Source organism: Leopardus geoffroyi, chromosome C2 (genome assembly GCF_018350155.1).
Source record: "Leopardus geoffroyi isolate Oge1 chromosome C2, O.geoffroyi_Oge1_pat1.0, whole genome shotgun sequence".
NCBI classification, from domain to species: Eukaryota; Metazoa; Chordata; class Mammalia; order Carnivora; family Felidae; genus Leopardus; species Leopardus geoffroyi.
In genome coordinates, this window is record NC_059333.1 from 83,892,752 (window position 1) to 83,909,884 (window position 17,133).

Genomic DNA, 17,133 nt, shown 5'->3' on the forward strand with positions numbered 1-17,133 from the left:
AAGGTCATGGTAGCACTCACATTCACACATCTCTCTTCCAGGGCCATGTTCTGCAATGATTTAAAGGAAAAGTATGAGAAGAGGATCATTATCAAAGGGGTCGATGCTGAGACCATGCACACTCTTCTGGACTACACGTACACCAGCAAGGCACTGATCACCAAGCAGAATGTGCAACGGGTCCTGGAAGCTGCTAACCTTTTCCAGGTGTGTGAAGAAATAGTCTCAGTGCTTTCCTCTGGAGCAGGGGAAAGCAGTGATTCCTCAGAGATCTGTCTGGACTGGCTCTCAGGCCTATACCTGGGACATACATACAACCATTCTCATACCCACAGTTAGTTGGGCCTCTACTTACTTGAAAGTCAGAAGATGCTCCTTTGGAAGTTTCCTCAGAGGGGGTGAGATGTGGCATTGACTCCTTAATGCCATAAAGCCAGGGCAGCTTGGTGTCTGGAATCTATATGTATTTCCTGACTGCAGTAACTACAATTTGCAGAAGCCTAATTGGAGCCAGGGGCTCCAGTCACCACTTCATATTCATAACTTCGAATCCTTACTGGGAAGGAAGGGAAGGCAGTTTCTTCTCCCTATTTTACAGGTAGGAAGAGCAAGGCACAGAGAAGGGGGTTATTTGCACCCTGGGCCTTCTGCATCCAGGGGCTGTATGCTTGCCACTAGACCCTACAGTCTCTCTGGGAGCAAGTATCTAGACTTGGGGGGAATGCCCGACCTTGACTGGTCGGCACTTTGCGGTGGGTATGAAAGAAGAGCACTTTTCATGAGGGGTATTGCAGAAGATAAAAGACAACCCTTGGGATTAATTAAGTTTATTCATTTATTTTGAGAGAGAGAGAGAGAGAGAGCGCGCGCGCGCGCGCACACACACACACACACACACACACACGTGGGAGAGGGGCAGAGAGAGAGGGAGAGAGAGAATCCCAAGCAGGCTTTGCACTGACAGTGCCGATGCAGGGCTCAAACTCACTAACTTCGAGATCATGACCTGAGCCAAAATCAAGAGACTGATGCTTAACCAACCAAGCCACCCAGGTGTCCCTAGGATTAAGTTTTATTGTTTCCTTTTGACTACATTTGTTTCAATCTGACTACAAGAATATTTAGCTTCATTGACTAATTAGATCCATAGATTCTGTCAGTTGCATCCACAGTTATCATTGGGGCCCCATCCCAAGTTACTATCTTTGCTTAGGTCTAAAAGTACACCTTAAACTTGGTTTTGCCAGGTGAAGACAGAGATTGTCTCACTGAGGATGTTGAGATTTATTGACAGAGTCTAGGGACAAACCAGGTCATTCCCAGGGACTGAGACAAACATCAGATCTTGTGCATGGTTTGGGACTTGGGGACGTGGTATCCTTCTGAATCCTCAGTAGGTCAGTGGTTGAGGGGAAACAGGTGGGGAATGAGGGGCCCAGAGTCAAGACCAGCGGCTATGGGATTTTTTTTGTTGAGACTGGAGCCTAGGCAGGATCTGTGGAGTCCAGCAAGGAAGGGAGAGTAGAAAGAGGGAGGAGAGTCAACTATAAAACAGCACTGATGAGTTACGAATAATTGCCAATTTTATTGTCTCAGCTTCCTCAGGGTATTGTAAAGATACAGAGCAAGTTACTTCCATCAGGACTGGTCATGCCTTCTGGTGATGTGTCCAAGTCAGTTACCACCCCCACATACAGCCCTCCCCCCTTTCGCTGTCCTTACCTGCTTACACCTTTAGCCTTACTAACCGGCAGGGAAATACTCCTCATTATGTGGAGTGAGGGGCTCAGTAGCTATATCGTATTCCTTCCCTCCCCCACAACTGCTCCAACAATCTGACCTCAGCGAAATCCTTCCCAGGTCAGATAGGGCCTCTATCTAGTTCAGCTTTTACCTGGGGGCTAAAACAGAGCTTCATGTATTCTACAGTGGGTGTGTGGGTGTGGGTATATGTGCAAATCTTTATTTAGCCTCCTTGTTTTCAGTAAGATGTCCTCATGTGTCTTTCTCAGTTTCTGGTGTCCCTGAGTCCAGAACCTCTCTTGTGTGGTTTCTCCAGAGATAAATCTTTTCCAGCAGGAACAAAAAAAATCTATCTTTTGTTAGGTTATAAGAGGTAGGGAGGAGTCCCAGGAGGCTTAAATTCTTCTTAAACCCACCCTTGTTATCAGCCCCATCTGCCCCGGCCTTGCTATTTCCCTGGGACTTTAATATTTCTGCTTTCTGGGGTTCTGAGGGACAAACTCCTTTGTAGGCACTTGGTCTGACCTCTCTTCTCTCAAAAAAAAATCACTCTCCAGTCTTCACATTCTGTGGTTTGGGGTTACTGATATCTCCTGGTTTCAGTGAGGATGGAGTTTGTGTTTCTGTTTCTTGTTCTCCTTTTCAGTTTTGGGTGATTTTTATAAAAACTCTTTAGATAGTAAAGACTGTTATCTTTTGTAATAATGTTGCAAATATTTTCCATTGGTTGACTCATGATTTTTAGTAATGACTTTTTTTACATATAAAATTTTAAAATTAGTGTTTAGTCAGATCTATTGATCATCTCCTTGATGTTTTTTGCCTTCGTTGTATGTTTTTAGAAAGACCTTCCCTATTGCTTAATTATATACTTACTCACTTCTAATTTCTATTAGTCTTGTTATGTCCGCAGCTTTGATATTTAAATCTTTAATGTATCTGGAAATCATTCTGGCATAAAGTTTCTCCGTTGTCTTCATTGTCATCGTCCTCCTCCTCTGCCTCCTTTCCCTCCTTCTCCTCCTTCTTCTCATTTTCTCTCAAGTTGTGAGCTTCAACAGAGATTTTGGTTTTAATGAGAGGTGGAAGGAAGAGGAAGACAGAGACAGGATAGAGATAGAGCATGTTCTGTTTATTATTGATTCCCCTATCCTGGTAATCCCTCACCTCAAAATTTTCCAAATCTCATTCACTTTCTAGGCAAAAAATAGTAAGTTCTCTCTGAGGCTGTTTTACTAATTTTCCTAATGAGTGTTAATTCTTACGAAAACAAGAGAAGAGTGCTCTAGGTGTCTGGTTAGAAAGTCTGTTGCTTCTGGATAACTTGCTTTGAAGACTCAGATGTAGAAAACTGGGGATATCTTCATTCCTGAAAACACCACAAAGGACAGAGATTTGTAGGTTGTTGAAATCACTTTGTGGTCTTAAAAAAAAAAATTCTTTTGAATGGATAAAACATACCCTTGTTCCAAATTCAGAAAAACAGAAGGGGAGACAGTGAAACATTTTGCTATCTTCACTTTTAGTAGTATCTTGCTGTCCTTCGTATTCTTTTTTTTAAATTTTATTTATTTATTTGTTTTGAGAGAGAGAGCACGCGTGCATGCTCTTGTGTTGGGGGGGAGGGGCAGAGAAAGAAGGAGAAAGGGAATCCCAAGCAGGTTCTATGCTGTTAGTGCAGAACATGACACGGGGCTCGATCTCAGAAACCATGAGATCATGACCTGAGCCAAAATCAACAGTCAGATGGTCAACCAACTGAGCCACCCAGGCGCCCCTGTCCTTCATATTCTATGCACACCCCAGTGTATATGTGCATATATCATTCCCACTCTTTGCTTCCGGTTTTTAACACAAATATTGGTGCACTATACACTTTTTTTTTTTTTTGCATCTTGCTTTTTTTTGGCTTCACAATATATTTTGGAGATTGTTATATATCAATATATACAGAGCCTTTTTGATGGCTGCATAATGTTGTTGGGATCTCCTCAGAAGTGAAACATGTTGAGTTATCTGTAATAGTCTCTTATAAGGCAGAATGGTGGATTAGAAAGAACATCGGTATTGGACTCAGACAGAACCTGGGTTTAAATCCCAGTTCAGTCATTTATTTGCTGTGTGCATGTGGACAAGTTACTTAGATTGTCTGAGTCTCACCTTTCTTATTTGTGAAATTAGGATGATTATAATACTTACCTTTCAGGGAGAGTTATTGTGAGAATTAAGTGAGATGCTATTTGTAAAATACCTAATACATAATAGATGCTGGGTAGAATTTTCTTCCCATCATTTGTGCATTAATTTTAACTTTACTTTGGATAATTTGTGCCTTGAATAAACTGACTGACATTGAGCTGTGAGGACATTTTCCTATGCTATTCCCCAAGTTTTGCTTTTTTCCTGGATTAGGATTTTAAGGGACCATGATTTAAAGTTTTGTTTCATCATGTTCATGTAACACTTGGTTAGTAGAATGAATTGGACTGGTGCTATATTTAATTGACTCAGAATTGTAGATGGAGAAAAGTGTGCCAGAGTTGGCATTTTATCTTGTTATTTTAGAACGTGCACAGAAGCTGATACCACCTTTCTTGGATGGAAATCAATGGGAACCAGATGATCTTGGTGTTTTCTACCCCATCTGGTAGTAAAGGGTTTTAGCTGTTACACCGTCACTGTGCCTCAGCTGCCCCCTCCCTTTCTACTTCTCTTTTCAAGTCTCTTCCTGTTATCCGTTGATTCCTTCTATGCCAGAATTTCCTAGTCCAGAAAGAGATAATTTGATTGACCAAGCCAGTCACCGCTAATGCTGTTTGAAAAGACCTTTTCAGGGGCGCCTGGGTGGCGCAGTCGGTTAAGCGGCCGACTTCAGCCAGGTCACGATCTTGCGGTCCGTGAGTTCGAGCCCCGCGTCAGGCTCTGGGCTGATGGCTCAGAGCCTGGAGCCCGTTTCCGATTCTGTGTCTCCCTCTCTCTCTGCCCCTCCCCCGTTCATGCTCTGTCTCTCTCTGTCCCCAAAAAAAAAAAAATAAATAAATAAATAAACGTTGAAAAAAAAAAAAAAAAAAAAGAAAAGACCTTTTCATGCAAAGCAACTTCATGAGTTGCTGGCCTCCTGAAGACTGATAACCCTGGGGTCAGCTACCATTACCACTGTCATCGGTCCAGTCAGCTGTGGCACAGGGTGGGACAGTTTCTTTTAGGAGGAAAGTTAGGGTGTGGCAGGTACTAAATGGACTGCCACGAGAGAACTTTGCAGTCACTTAGCTGTGATTAATTAGCCAATTATGGGGAGAAATATATTTTCTCCAAGTAGTTTCTAGAAAGGTAAGAGCAAGAGAAGCACCTATGAGGAAAGGCCCAAGCGACCCTTCACAATGTGAGGCAGGGTTTTTGAGATGAATGTCATTCAGTGGGGGCTGCAGGGAACTTGCCTTATCTGGAACTTCAGGCTTCTGAGTTCTAGATAAGCAAGGCAGTGAGAAACTGTAGAAACTGTAGTTGTGGGACAATGGCTATAAGAACTTGGTAAGATTTTTCAGTTGTGGAGAACTGCCATGTTAGTTTGGAGAACTTTGTCATATTTGTTACTTTCATTTTTATTATTAAAAACTCATGAAAGAATAAGGGTTTGTGAGCTTATCTGCAGGGTAGCAAAAGATGTGAGGTCAGGGAGACCATGCTTACCCTTCATTTAGTCTTGGGACAGAAGATGGCTAAGATAACAGAGCAGCTGGTTAGAAGGAGCTTAGAAGAGAAAGGGAAATCAGGCTGAGACCTGAGGGGTGATGTGAGGAGAGAAAGAGGGATGCCAGAGTGGTGGTCTGGTCATCTGGCCTGGGCCCGAGAAGACCCAGGTGGGGCCTCCACAACACCTCTGGGGCTGAGATCTGTATGGATGAGGTAGCCATGTAGTCAGTGGCTGACCCGGATGGCTGGGACTGGCTTCTTGGCTTACTCAATATCTGGATCATAGTACATTAATATTTGTTGAATCGGTGAAGGCATGTGTCACTCTTGTCTATTACTAGTTGAATATGAGGACTGCCTCAGAAACTGCTCAACGCCCCATCAAAAATTGCCTGACCTCCTTTAAGAGGACACTGAGAAGCCCACTCGTGGCTTTTAGAAATGTTGTGGGCTGGTAGAGGAGGAAGTATTCCACAGGTTAATACTAATAATTGCTTCATTTTTAAGCACCCACTAAGTGCCAGGCACCTAACAAAAGCAGGTCTCACTCATTACATTACATCATTACAGATGGACTTGTGTTGTCATTGATAGGGACCCACAGATTGTGTCTACCCACCATGGGAATAGCCAGTGGATCCAGGCGAGAAAACCAGCCCAACTATTTCTTTGCTACTGTCTAGAGAAAATCAATCTGTTGACTGATGCATCCTCTCCCACACATTCCCTTTGTCAACCAATGTTGCTGTGTGGCCATTGTAGGTGATAAGAAATTGGGGTTACTCTCCTGGGTCCGCAGGACAGTAATAGTTGTGCTTCCCAGAGTATTCACCATGTGGCAATTGTTTTGCCTACATGGTTTCATTTAAAATGAGTTATGTATTTTTACCCCCAATTCTTAGTGATGTAAAAGATCAAGGTTTCATGGCTAATGAGAGAGGAGCCTGGATTTCACCCCTATCTGCTTATGCTAGCCTGTGTGTTCCCCACTACATACTGCGTGCGTCCCTCAGAGCAAGGCCTGGAGCAAGTCAGGATGCTGAAGGCAGCTGGGGCTGTTGACATCCTCAGGGAGGGCTGCCCAGTGGAAAATTCTGGAAACCAGTGGGGCCCTGTAATTGTGTCAGCAGGTGAGACTGGCACAGCTGCCACCTCTCATGCCTGACTCCCTCTGGGGAAACCAAATGTCCCCATCTCAACAGTGAGCCCGCTGCTGTCCACACAGTGTCTCTTTAAACACATTTCTGTGTTTAATCTCAATGTTTACTCTTTTTTACTTTTAGGTATAACTTACATTTAGTAAAATGCACGCATCTTAAATGTACAGTTTTTGATTTTTTACACGTGTTTGCAGTCACGTAACCACCACCCAGATCAAGCTCCAGAACATCCTTGGCATCTCAGAATGCTCTCTTATGCCCTCCACAGGTAGTACCTCCCCAGGGAGAGCTATCACCCTGGCATCTGTCACCATACATTAGTTTTGCCTCTCTGAATTGCATATTGTTCTTGAGTTCTAATTAGTATAGAGGATCTAAATCTGAGGCTACAAATGTAGGTGTGCAAAGATAAAAGCATGATTTAACCTATTATTTTTCTAACATTGAACTTAATCTGTTTCCTGAGCTTCCCATTCTATCAGTGATAGAAATTGTAGTCAACCTAATGATATCTCATTTCAGGAAAGCTTCATCAATTTAGCATCTGGTTTGCTTAAATGGTTCCAAGGGGGTGTTTACAGATTACCAGGACATTATAGAAAGAGGCATCTGGCCCAGGCTTACCATGGTTATTTGCATCATTGGTCTATGCTGGCACCTGCTGGAACATCTGTGTTCCCATTGGTCTCTCTCTGATCATTGACTCCTTCACCCGTGGCATCAGCTGGAAGTCCTCTCAGGCCCACCTGGCTCAGGCCCTCAGTCTTTGTGGGTCACTGTGCATTCTCTTTGTCCCGTTTGCAAGGCCTCCTCAGGTCTGCCAGCCCTCTCAGTGATTTCTTTGTCCCTCTCAGGAACACACAAGAAACTTCCATTTGCTTGCCTGTGCCAGTCTGGAACTATAGGGAATTTGGAGCAACTGCCATAGGTCCCCTTTGTCTAGAAACAACGCATTCCAGCTTCTCTTCTGCTTCTGCTATACTGAACTGCCACTTTTCTGATTTCCTTTAGGAAGTCGAGGCACACATCCTTTTGCTCTCAGCTCCACAATCTCTAAGGAGCTTTTTGCTTTTCCTTTACTCTAGAGTTTGGCCTGGGTTGGGAGGCAGGGCATCATCTCAAGGACCCACACCTGCTTCTCACTTTATCGCTAGACTCTCTTCTTTTTTCTTGGCTCTGGAATCATTGTTGGAAAAGCTGGCTGCTACATTATCATCCATTCTCCTACATCTGTTGCTTTGACATAAACTGTATGCCTAGACTCTTTGGTATTCTGGCTTTTCCAGTTCAAAGGGCCCAGTTATTACTACTAACTCGTGTTTCAAAACTAATTTTCTACTGTAGGTTCTGAAAGTGTATTTAGAAACTCAAAAATCAAAATTGTCTTCTTTTGTCTATCCTATCATTCTTTCCCTGGGTATTCAGCCCTAGTTGCTGCCCATGGGTGGTGAAATACAGGAAGTGGGATATGGGGTTTTTGTTGTAATGAAAATCCATGTTACTACCAGATTTTGACTTTTACTTCTACCTAATTTCTACAAATTACTAACTATTTACTACATTCAAGGTACTTTGTAAAAAACTATCGGGGAAATAAAGACAAAAATTATAAATATTGATCACATTTGTTTAGCAATTTATTGTATTCTTTCCCCTGCACGATCCATTCTGATGTTGACAATATTTCTGTGAGTGGGCTGGCCAGGTAATTCCTTCACAATGAGACTGCAAAGTGGGCTTTATTATTCTCAACACTTTCCAGACAAGGAATCTGTGGCTCAGAGAGAGTTCAGCTCATCAAAGAGTTGAAGCCATAATCAGAGGCCTAAACCCAAAACTTTTGACCCCTATACCTGCCTCCCACCACTACCCCCAAAGCCTCAAAAGCAAGGACTCCCACTGAGCTTTCAAACCACAGGGCAATCCAGCCAGACCCCAGGGCAGAGTATAGGGTAGAAAAACGTTCTGGCCCTGAAGGAGGTGGCATTGACTTGGATTTCATAGAATAGGTAGGATTTCAACACGTGGCAGCTGGGTTGGGGGAAAAGTATTTAGGCAGAAGCAAAGACTTAAGTTTCCACTTCCCTACCTGATACCTTACCTGTTGCAGCTGTCTGCTCATGGACCTGCTTCTCAGGACTTGGGTTTGCTTAGATGCCCTACTGCTTCTGTGCCCTAAATTTGCACACGCGCGCGCGCGCACACACACACACACACACACACACACACACACACACACACACACACCATATCCTGAGCATCAAACATATCCCAGACATAGTCATTCCATTTAATCCTCATAGTGGTGTCCCTTCTTGGCCTTCATCGTGTCCCTGGGCTGAATCACTAAGCTCCAGCACTTGCCCCTTGACTCTTAGTATGGCCCATGTGGCTCCCTCATTGTGTGCTGCTGGCCCGTTGGGGGCCCCACTAGCTCCTCTGAAAATTCAGGGGCTGTCTGTTGCCTGAATCTTGACCAACCTTCCCACACCCTTTCCTTTCTCCCTGATCCCATTTCTGAGGTCAGTGTACCTCTATAGTTGCCTCAGTCCCCCAGAACCTGCCCCACCTTAGTGAGCGGACCTTTTGCAGGTATTAGCTCCCTTTCCTGCTCACCCCATATAGTTTCCAGGAACCAGCAGACCCCTCAGCCAAGTCTAGAGCAAGGACTGAAAGTTTGGAGCAGAGGACATCCTAGGAGTAGGGGGGCGGCCTATGCCCTTTGGTCTGAAGTAGATTATCATCTGAGAGAGGGGGAAAGGGGCAGGGATGGAAGATTAGGATCAGTGGCAATTTACAAATTTTAAGTATGAAGATCCTTCTTTCATATCAATACACACCCCATAGAAAAGTTTTATTTTTTATGACTATTATCTGAGAAGAAAAATGGTGACAAAAAATATTTACTATGAATTCATAAACAAGGGTACCTGGGTGGCTCAGTTGGTTAAGCATCTGACTTTGGCTCAGGTCATGATCTCACAGTTCAAGAGTTCAAGCCCTGTGTTGGGCTCTGCACTGACAGTTCAGAGCCTGGAGCCTGCTTTGGATTCTGTGTCTCCCTCTCTCTCTGCCCCTCCCCTGCTCATGCTCTCTCTCTCTCTCAAAAATAAACAAACATTAAAAAAAATTTTAAAAATAAATAAACTTAAAAAATGAATTGACACTTTCAAATAAATTTGAAGTTTTTAAATCTCATCAACAAATTATATGCTCTTCACATACACTGATTTGTTGGGGCTTGAAGGTAAGAATACCAATGTCTTTATACACCCTTTGCAATAACTATAAGGTCACTTAGGGACTGTGGTCAATGGAATTATTGATTTGGGTCAAAATATGGCTTCAGTTTTTCTGGGGTGGATTTGAAGGCACCTCTAGGGAGATGTGGAATTACATTAAGTCTGTTAAGTCTGTTAAGATCCCAGATTCTGGAGACCCTGAAGGGAAGCAGAGGAAGGACAGTGGAGATGGGGAGCAGGGCATACATTCTCATTGAGACATACACCTCTCATGGGAACTGCAGCTATGTCTCAAGTGGTTTCTTTGATTGTATTTTTAGTCCTTGTTCGAGGTCAGGTGCCTGACTGTAACCTTTTGCTCACATGTCCCCTCAAACAGGAAGTTGGCTGTCTGTTGCCATTATCTGTCATCGCTCAGCTTTAATAAACAAGTTCATGTGTCATTTGGACAGGCTGAGAATGAAAAATTACACTAGCATCTTAAATAATCTTGAATATGAAGAAATAAAAAACACATATATTTTAAAGAAAACAATTTCTTGTTCCCATGACTCCCCTGCCCATCAGCAGTTTCTCAGCCATTGGTTAGTATGCTGCTCTATACCCCTCATACTCAAAAGTATTTATTGAAGCATATTCTGAGGGGAATGTAGACAATTTGGAGATCACCACTACCCTTGTTCTCATAAGGCCTCTTCAGACTCTCCTTGAATTTTGTTAGCTCAACAATGTGACAGTTACAGAGGCAGTGTGATGCCCAATGAGAAGAGTAAGCTAGCCATGACCTTGAGCATCATCTGTACCACTTACTGGCTGTGTGGCCTTAGGCAACACACTCAACTCTTTGAATTCTCTATTTCTTCCTTTGTGCAAATGGTCTGTGCTAATACCAACCTTATTATTACTTGTTAAATAAAGTATATTTGTTAAAAAATAAAATTTATTCATTAAAAAAAATGGGTGGGAAAGTGTCTAGCATAGGTCTTGGTACATACTAGGTATCTGAAAACTATTTTCCTCCCTCTCTTCTTTTTGGCAGAGTTTGTGCTAGGGGCTATTAGAAATAAAAACACAAATATGACCCAGAACCTGCCCTTGGGATGCCTGACTGTTGTACAAAGGAGAAATGTAATTGGTGCTCCACAGAGGGTCAAGTGAGTCGCTCAGTGGAGCACAGAGGAGGCAGGGATTGATTCTGTGTTGGGCAACTGAAAAAGCCATGAAGTAGGAAGTGGCTTTTGAGAAAGAACTTCATGAATTGGCAGGATTTCTCCATTTCTTTTCCCTTCCCTTATCTTTCATTTTCCTTTCTTCTTAAGCACATATTGACCCAGAATTAAAAATGTCCAGAGGCAGAGAAGGCTTAAAACACAGTCAAGACTCTCTGGTCTTGTCGTCCTGGCTCTCCTTCTTGTGTTGGCTTTGTCCTCAGGTGCATGGATACTAGAGAGCAACTCACAGCATCTCCTGTAAACTCAATTTTCAGAAAATTGCCACAGGTGCAAACAGATGCTTGCACACTGTTGTAGGGGTTCACAGACTCTGGACCCCCTCCGTCAGTCCCAAACTTAACACTCCAGATGAAAAAAATAACCTGTGTGTAGATGAGGCGATGGCCATGGTACTCCTTCCCCCCACCTTTTTTTTTTAGTTTTATTTATTTATTTGGTGGGGGGGGGGGCAGAGAGAGAGAGAATCCCAAGCAGGAGAGGGAGAGAGAGAGAATCCTTTGTCGGGCTCTGCACTGTCAGTCGAACTCACGAACCGTGAGATCATGACCTGAGCCGAAATCAAGAGTCACTTAACCTACTGAACCACCCAGGCACCCCTCTTCCCCTTTTTTTGAAGTTAATTTAAAAGGGGCCTTCTCAGTTGAAATTGGGGTGAGCTATCCTGATTCCTTTCTTAAACAGTGGAGGTCTGGAGTCAAACTTGCCTGGGCAGGGAGAGCAGGATTTTAACAGAGTGATGGGAGAGGAAGCAGGTTCAGGCTGATGAAACAGCCTGAGCACAGAAAGGCTCTGTGACAGACAAGCTTAGGAATGTTTGGGGAAGGTGAATAGACAGGTCTGACTGTGGAGAGGTTCTATCAGGGAAAGTCCTGGTGACAGTGTACAGCTTGAGGGGTAAGAATAGGGCTGCCTTCACTTTCAAGCAGTGGAATCACTGAACTGTGTTATATAGCATTTATCACAGTTGTAATTTGACACGTGTGTGATTATTTGATTACTGTTTGCCTTCTCCACTCGTCTGTCAGGTCCAATGAGCACAGGCACTGTGTCTCTTTCTGCTCACCTCTGTTGTCCGATACTGACTGATGGCCTACTACATAACAGATGTTCAGTACACATTCTGGAAATTAACAGGTGGATGAATGGGGGAATGAATGGTGTCTGGCTGGGGAGGGACACTCTGGATCAATGTTTCTAACAAATGTGAGCTCCAGTACTTGGTTTGATTCTCCTTCACGGTTTCCTTCTTTGCTCATCAGTAGTCATGAAGCAGGGGTAGGAATTGGCACCTTGTGGGTCAAGCTTTCCTCCAGGCAGATCAGATTACTGGAGCTCTTGTTGGTGAATTGTGCAAATCATGGTTGCCGTCTGCCAAGCCCTTGTCCTGTACACACACTGCTCGACCTGAGGAAGCTTGAAGTTGTCTTAAAACATGCATTTTTGGAATTAGATAAGACTGCTTCAAATTTTAGCTCTTTTATTAGCTTATTAGCTAATAATTACCTACCTCTTATTAGCTATAACTGTTTGAGGAAATCACCTCACTTCTCTGGATCTCCTTTCCTCATCTATAAACCAGGAAAGATAATAAACATCTACTTTATAGTATTGTGAGGATTAAATTAGCTCAGTAATATAAAGGGGCTGGCACATCATAGGTGTTCTGTGTTTTATTTTTTACATTTTATTTTATTTTCTCATTGTGTCCTTGAAAATTGCAAGGAGTATTTCTTTTCTTTCTTTTTTTTCTGATTTTAAAAGCAACTTCATGCTCAGTGTAGAACATTTGTTCTAAACAGCAAAGTCTAAAAGAAAAATTAGCAACTGCATTTGAGATAAACACGATTCGCATTTTGATGTGTTGCCTTCAAGTGTTTTCGCCATTCATGAGAGACTTTTATTGTAAAACAGATAATTCTGTCACATGGTGGACAATGCAAGGGAGGACATAAAGGTAAACAGTGAGAAGTAAGCCTTCCTCCATACCCAGACCCCAGCCACTAGTTCCCCTCCTCAGAGACAACCACTGTTACCAGGTTCTTAGGTGGCCTCCTAGAGATAGTTTACATATTTAGAAAATCTGTTTTATTTTCATACCATCTTCTTCTTATGCAAACACTGGAATAGTGTATGTGCTATTTACACTAGAGCCTGTCACAAAAGTGAGTTCCCTTTTAGCGCTCATAGATATCTCTGTGGGCAGGGCCACATACGGCTCTGGTGACAGGTTCTGAGGGCTCAACAAGGCTTGGTCTCAGATGTATATTTTTACTCTTTGAACTGAAAATCTGCAGACAACTCAACAGGTGTTAGAGTTCTCAGTCTCAACCGTTTCTACAGTTGCTCATGCGAGGAGTAGATCTGCAGGCCATGGCTGGAGCCAGCTGACAGGGCAGTCTGAGGTAGAATTAAAGCTACTCCCACATTTCATTGACCCTCAGTCAATTTTCTTAAAGTTTATTTATTGATTTTGAGAGAGAGAAAGCGGGGGGGGGGGGGGAGGAGGGGCGAAGAGAGGGAGAGAGAGAATCCCAAGCAGGCTTCATGCTGTCAGTGCAGAGCCTGATGCAGGGCTCGATCTCACAAATCTGTGAGATCATGACCTGAGCCAATATCAAGAGTTGGACACTTACCCAACTGAGCCACCCAGGCGCCCCTGACCCTCGGTCAATGTTTTCTAAACTGACAATTGGAACGAGAGTTCTGACATGGAAAGGTAATATGTTGCAATTGGGATTGATCCAAAAATCAGGGATGTGTGCCCCCTAGAATGCACTGGACTGAAGACCAAAGCCCAATCATTCTAAGACCAGTCCTGCCCCTGCCCCCACCCTTCAGGCCCCACAACTCTGCTACCCTCAGCTCCTGTCACTGGAGCCTCTTCTCTGCAGGCTACATCCGTCCCAGTGCAGGTCTGTCCCATTCATACTGTCACTGGGCCCTGCCTTCAAATTGGCCCTCCCTGCCAGGTCCTCTCCACTCAGCCTCCCTCTTTCCCTCCTGTTAATTGATCAACACAAGAACACTGAGACCTTGACTCTCCATGGAGCCCAGTGGATATGGAGTGGGGATAGGAAGTTGGATGTGTTCAAAGCTAAGCTCCAGAGAACAGTGAGTAAGAATGGACTGAAACATTTGAATATCGTACACTTGAAACTAATGTAACACTGTATGTTAATTATATTGGAATTAAAATTAAAAATGAAAAAAAGAATGAACTGATCTGGAAAATGAATATTAAGTAATATAATGGATATGGCAGTGCTTTGTAAAGTGTTAAGTGCTATATAAACATAAGGGACTCATTTTTTTTTAAGTTTTTTTAATTTATCTTGAGAGAGAGAGATAGAGAGTGAGCAGGGGAGGGGCAGAGAGAGAGGGAGAGAGAGAGAATCCCAAGTAGGCTCCATGCTATCAGCACAGAGCCTGACGTGGGGCTCGAACTCACAAACAGTGAGATCATTTCCTGAGTTGAAACCAAGAAGGGACTCATATTTTTATGAGGATGATGATCATTTAAAACTAAGACACGTAAACCAAGGATTTTACAAATGAACTTTTAAATTACAGAAGTGCTACTTCATTTTAGAGGATTTATAAAGTATGTAAAAAAAAAAAAAGGAAGAGAAATTCTCAGAGTCTTATTAGAGAGTGTAGTACCTTGTATTATTTATACAGTATATTCCCTTTCTATCCTTATGGGACTGTTTCTGTGGGAGGATTATTTTTTCCTTGACAATAGATTTTGCCACGTGACTTACTCTGGCTGGTTAGGTGTGAGTGGAAATGGCATGTGCAACTTCTGAGCTAAAATTTTAAGAGCCTTTCGGTAGCTCTGCTGTCTTTTTTCTCCTTCTGTCATAACACTGGCATATATCTCAGTCAAGGGCTTTTCAGTCATCTTGGAATGAAGACCCCTGTAGGACATATAATGTGAGTGAGAGATAATCATTTATTCTTGTTAGCATCTGAGATTTGGGGGTTGTTTGTTACTGTAGCAAAAATTATCCTAAGATACCTGATATCCTGAGATATCATACCTGTTAATATTTTGGTGTACACACTTCAGCCTTTATTTTTATGCCTGTGTCCCATATTTTCAATAAAAAGTGGATTATAACATACCTATGGTTTTGTGAAGTGCTTTTCTCATTTCAGCTGCAAATGTTTTAGTATATATTTCTAAAAGACAAGGATTCTTCTTTAAACGTAATCACAATACCATTACCACACTTAACATGAATAATAATCTGATTTAAGGATCCAAATAAAGTCCATACTTTGCACTAGCTTGATGTGTCTCTTACATCTCTGTGCGTTTTCAGGTTCCTCCTCTCCGTCTCTCTCTCTCAGCCTTGTGATGTATTTGTTGAAGAAATTGAACTGGCTGTTCCGTAAAGTTTCTCACAGTCTGGATTTTGCTGATGGTATATTCCCATGGCATCATTTAACATGTTCCTCTTTCTGCTGTATTTCCTGTAAATTGCTGATTAAATCTAGAAGCTTGATCAGGTTCAGTGAACAGATTTTTAAACTCAGTACATTATGAACATTTTCTATGTCATTTAATTTTCTTGTACATACTTTATTAATGACTACAGGGCTGTTGAAAACAAGAACGTACTATCATTTCTTTAGCTATAGTCCCCTATTGTCAGTCATTGGGATTGTTCTAATTTTTTGTTGCTACACACAACTCCCTGATAAACCTCCTTGGGGACTAATGGTTTTCTGGCCTGATTTGCCTCCCTTCTGTTCTCTTAGTTCCTGCGGATGGTGGATGCCTGTGCTAGCTTCCTAACAGAAGCCTTGAATCCAGAAAACTGTGTTGGAATACTGAGGCTGGCAGATACACACTCCTTGGACAGCCTGAAAAAGCAGGTGCAAAATTACATCATCCAAAACTTTGTGCAGATTCTGAACTCTGAGGAGTTCCTAGAACTTCCCGTGGACACTCTGTACCACATCTTGAAGAGTGATGAGCTGTATGTAACAGAGGAGGCTCAGGTGTTTGAGACTGTGATGAGTTGGGTCCGACACAAACAGTCAGAACGACTCTGCTTGCTCCCCTACCTCCTTGAGAATGTGCGCTTGCCACTGCTGGACCCGTGGTACTTTGTGGAGACGGTGGAGGCAGATCCTCTCATCAGACAGTGCCCGGAGGTCTTCCCGCTGCTTCAGGAAGCCAGGATGTACCACCTTTCAGGCAATGAGGTGAGCTGACAATGAGCAACACTAGCTAACCAGTGAGGTAAAGGAGTCTGCGGGCCTCACAGAAATATAGGTGAGGCTGGCTTATAGAACCTTACTTCATGGTGAAGACAATTGCCACACCGTCTACGGTTTGAGTCAGGCAGTTCCAGATGCCCTGGATTTCTGATCTGTGAAATGGGGATGATACCGCATCATAAACAGCTACTGAGAGGATTGAGTGAGATAGGAAATTGCTCAGCACCATGCCCAGCACATCCTTCCTCTTCCCAGGGCTTAAGGGTAGAGGTTGGTGGGGGTGACGTACACAGGACAGAATGCGCCCTGTTCAGTCACCATTCCACAGGAGCACGGCTTTCCTAGTTTGCCCGCTCTGGGAACTGCGAGTCTCTTGGATATCCTGTGAATGTTACCTTGGTTCAGACTGTCGTTGTTTCCTTTCCGAATTTCCAAAAATTCCTCAAAACTCACACCTTCCTGCCCTCAGTCTGGCGTCCCTCCAATTCATTCACCAGCTGGATAATCTAAAACTCAAGCCTCATCATTGTGTTCTTGGGCTTACCCTCTTCGTGGCTCCCCGTGACTCCCAGGATCAAGCCCACACACTTCCTGCCTGAGCTCCTGTTGCAGGGAGTATGGCTGGAGTCGCAAAAGAGGAGTCCGAAAACAAAACGCAGTTAAGTGAAGTTCCCCATACTCGAGTCGGAATGAGGCCCCGACTCCAGAATGAAGCTTCTTTTTATTAGGATAATTGCTAAAGACTACGTGCATAAAGTCAGCTAAGTAAGTGTGTTAATCAGGCTAATGGTTTAGCTTTTTTCAAGGTTGAATTTCGAGTTAATTGGTTTCTAT

General features: G+C 43.2%; 1 protein-coding gene across 5 annotated transcripts in view; it reads left to right on the forward strand.

The window, feature by feature from the left end:
* KLHL6 (kelch like family member 6) overlaps window positions 1-17,133 on the forward strand; it is a 98,151-nt gene that overhangs the window by 23,179 nt on the left and 57,839 nt on the right. For all 5 annotated transcript variants that reach the window (XR_006718484.1, XR_006718483.1, XM_045502823.1 and 2 more), the window contains exons 2-3: window positions 42-207; window positions 15,835-16,284. Coding sequence is in view for 3 of the 5 variants with exons in the window: in XM_045502823.1 (XP_045358779.1) it covers window positions 42-207; window positions 15,835-16,284 (616 nt within the window). In the remaining 2 variants the exon portion in view is untranslated. The remainder of the gene's footprint in view (window positions 1-41; window positions 208-15,834; window positions 16,285-17,133) is intronic.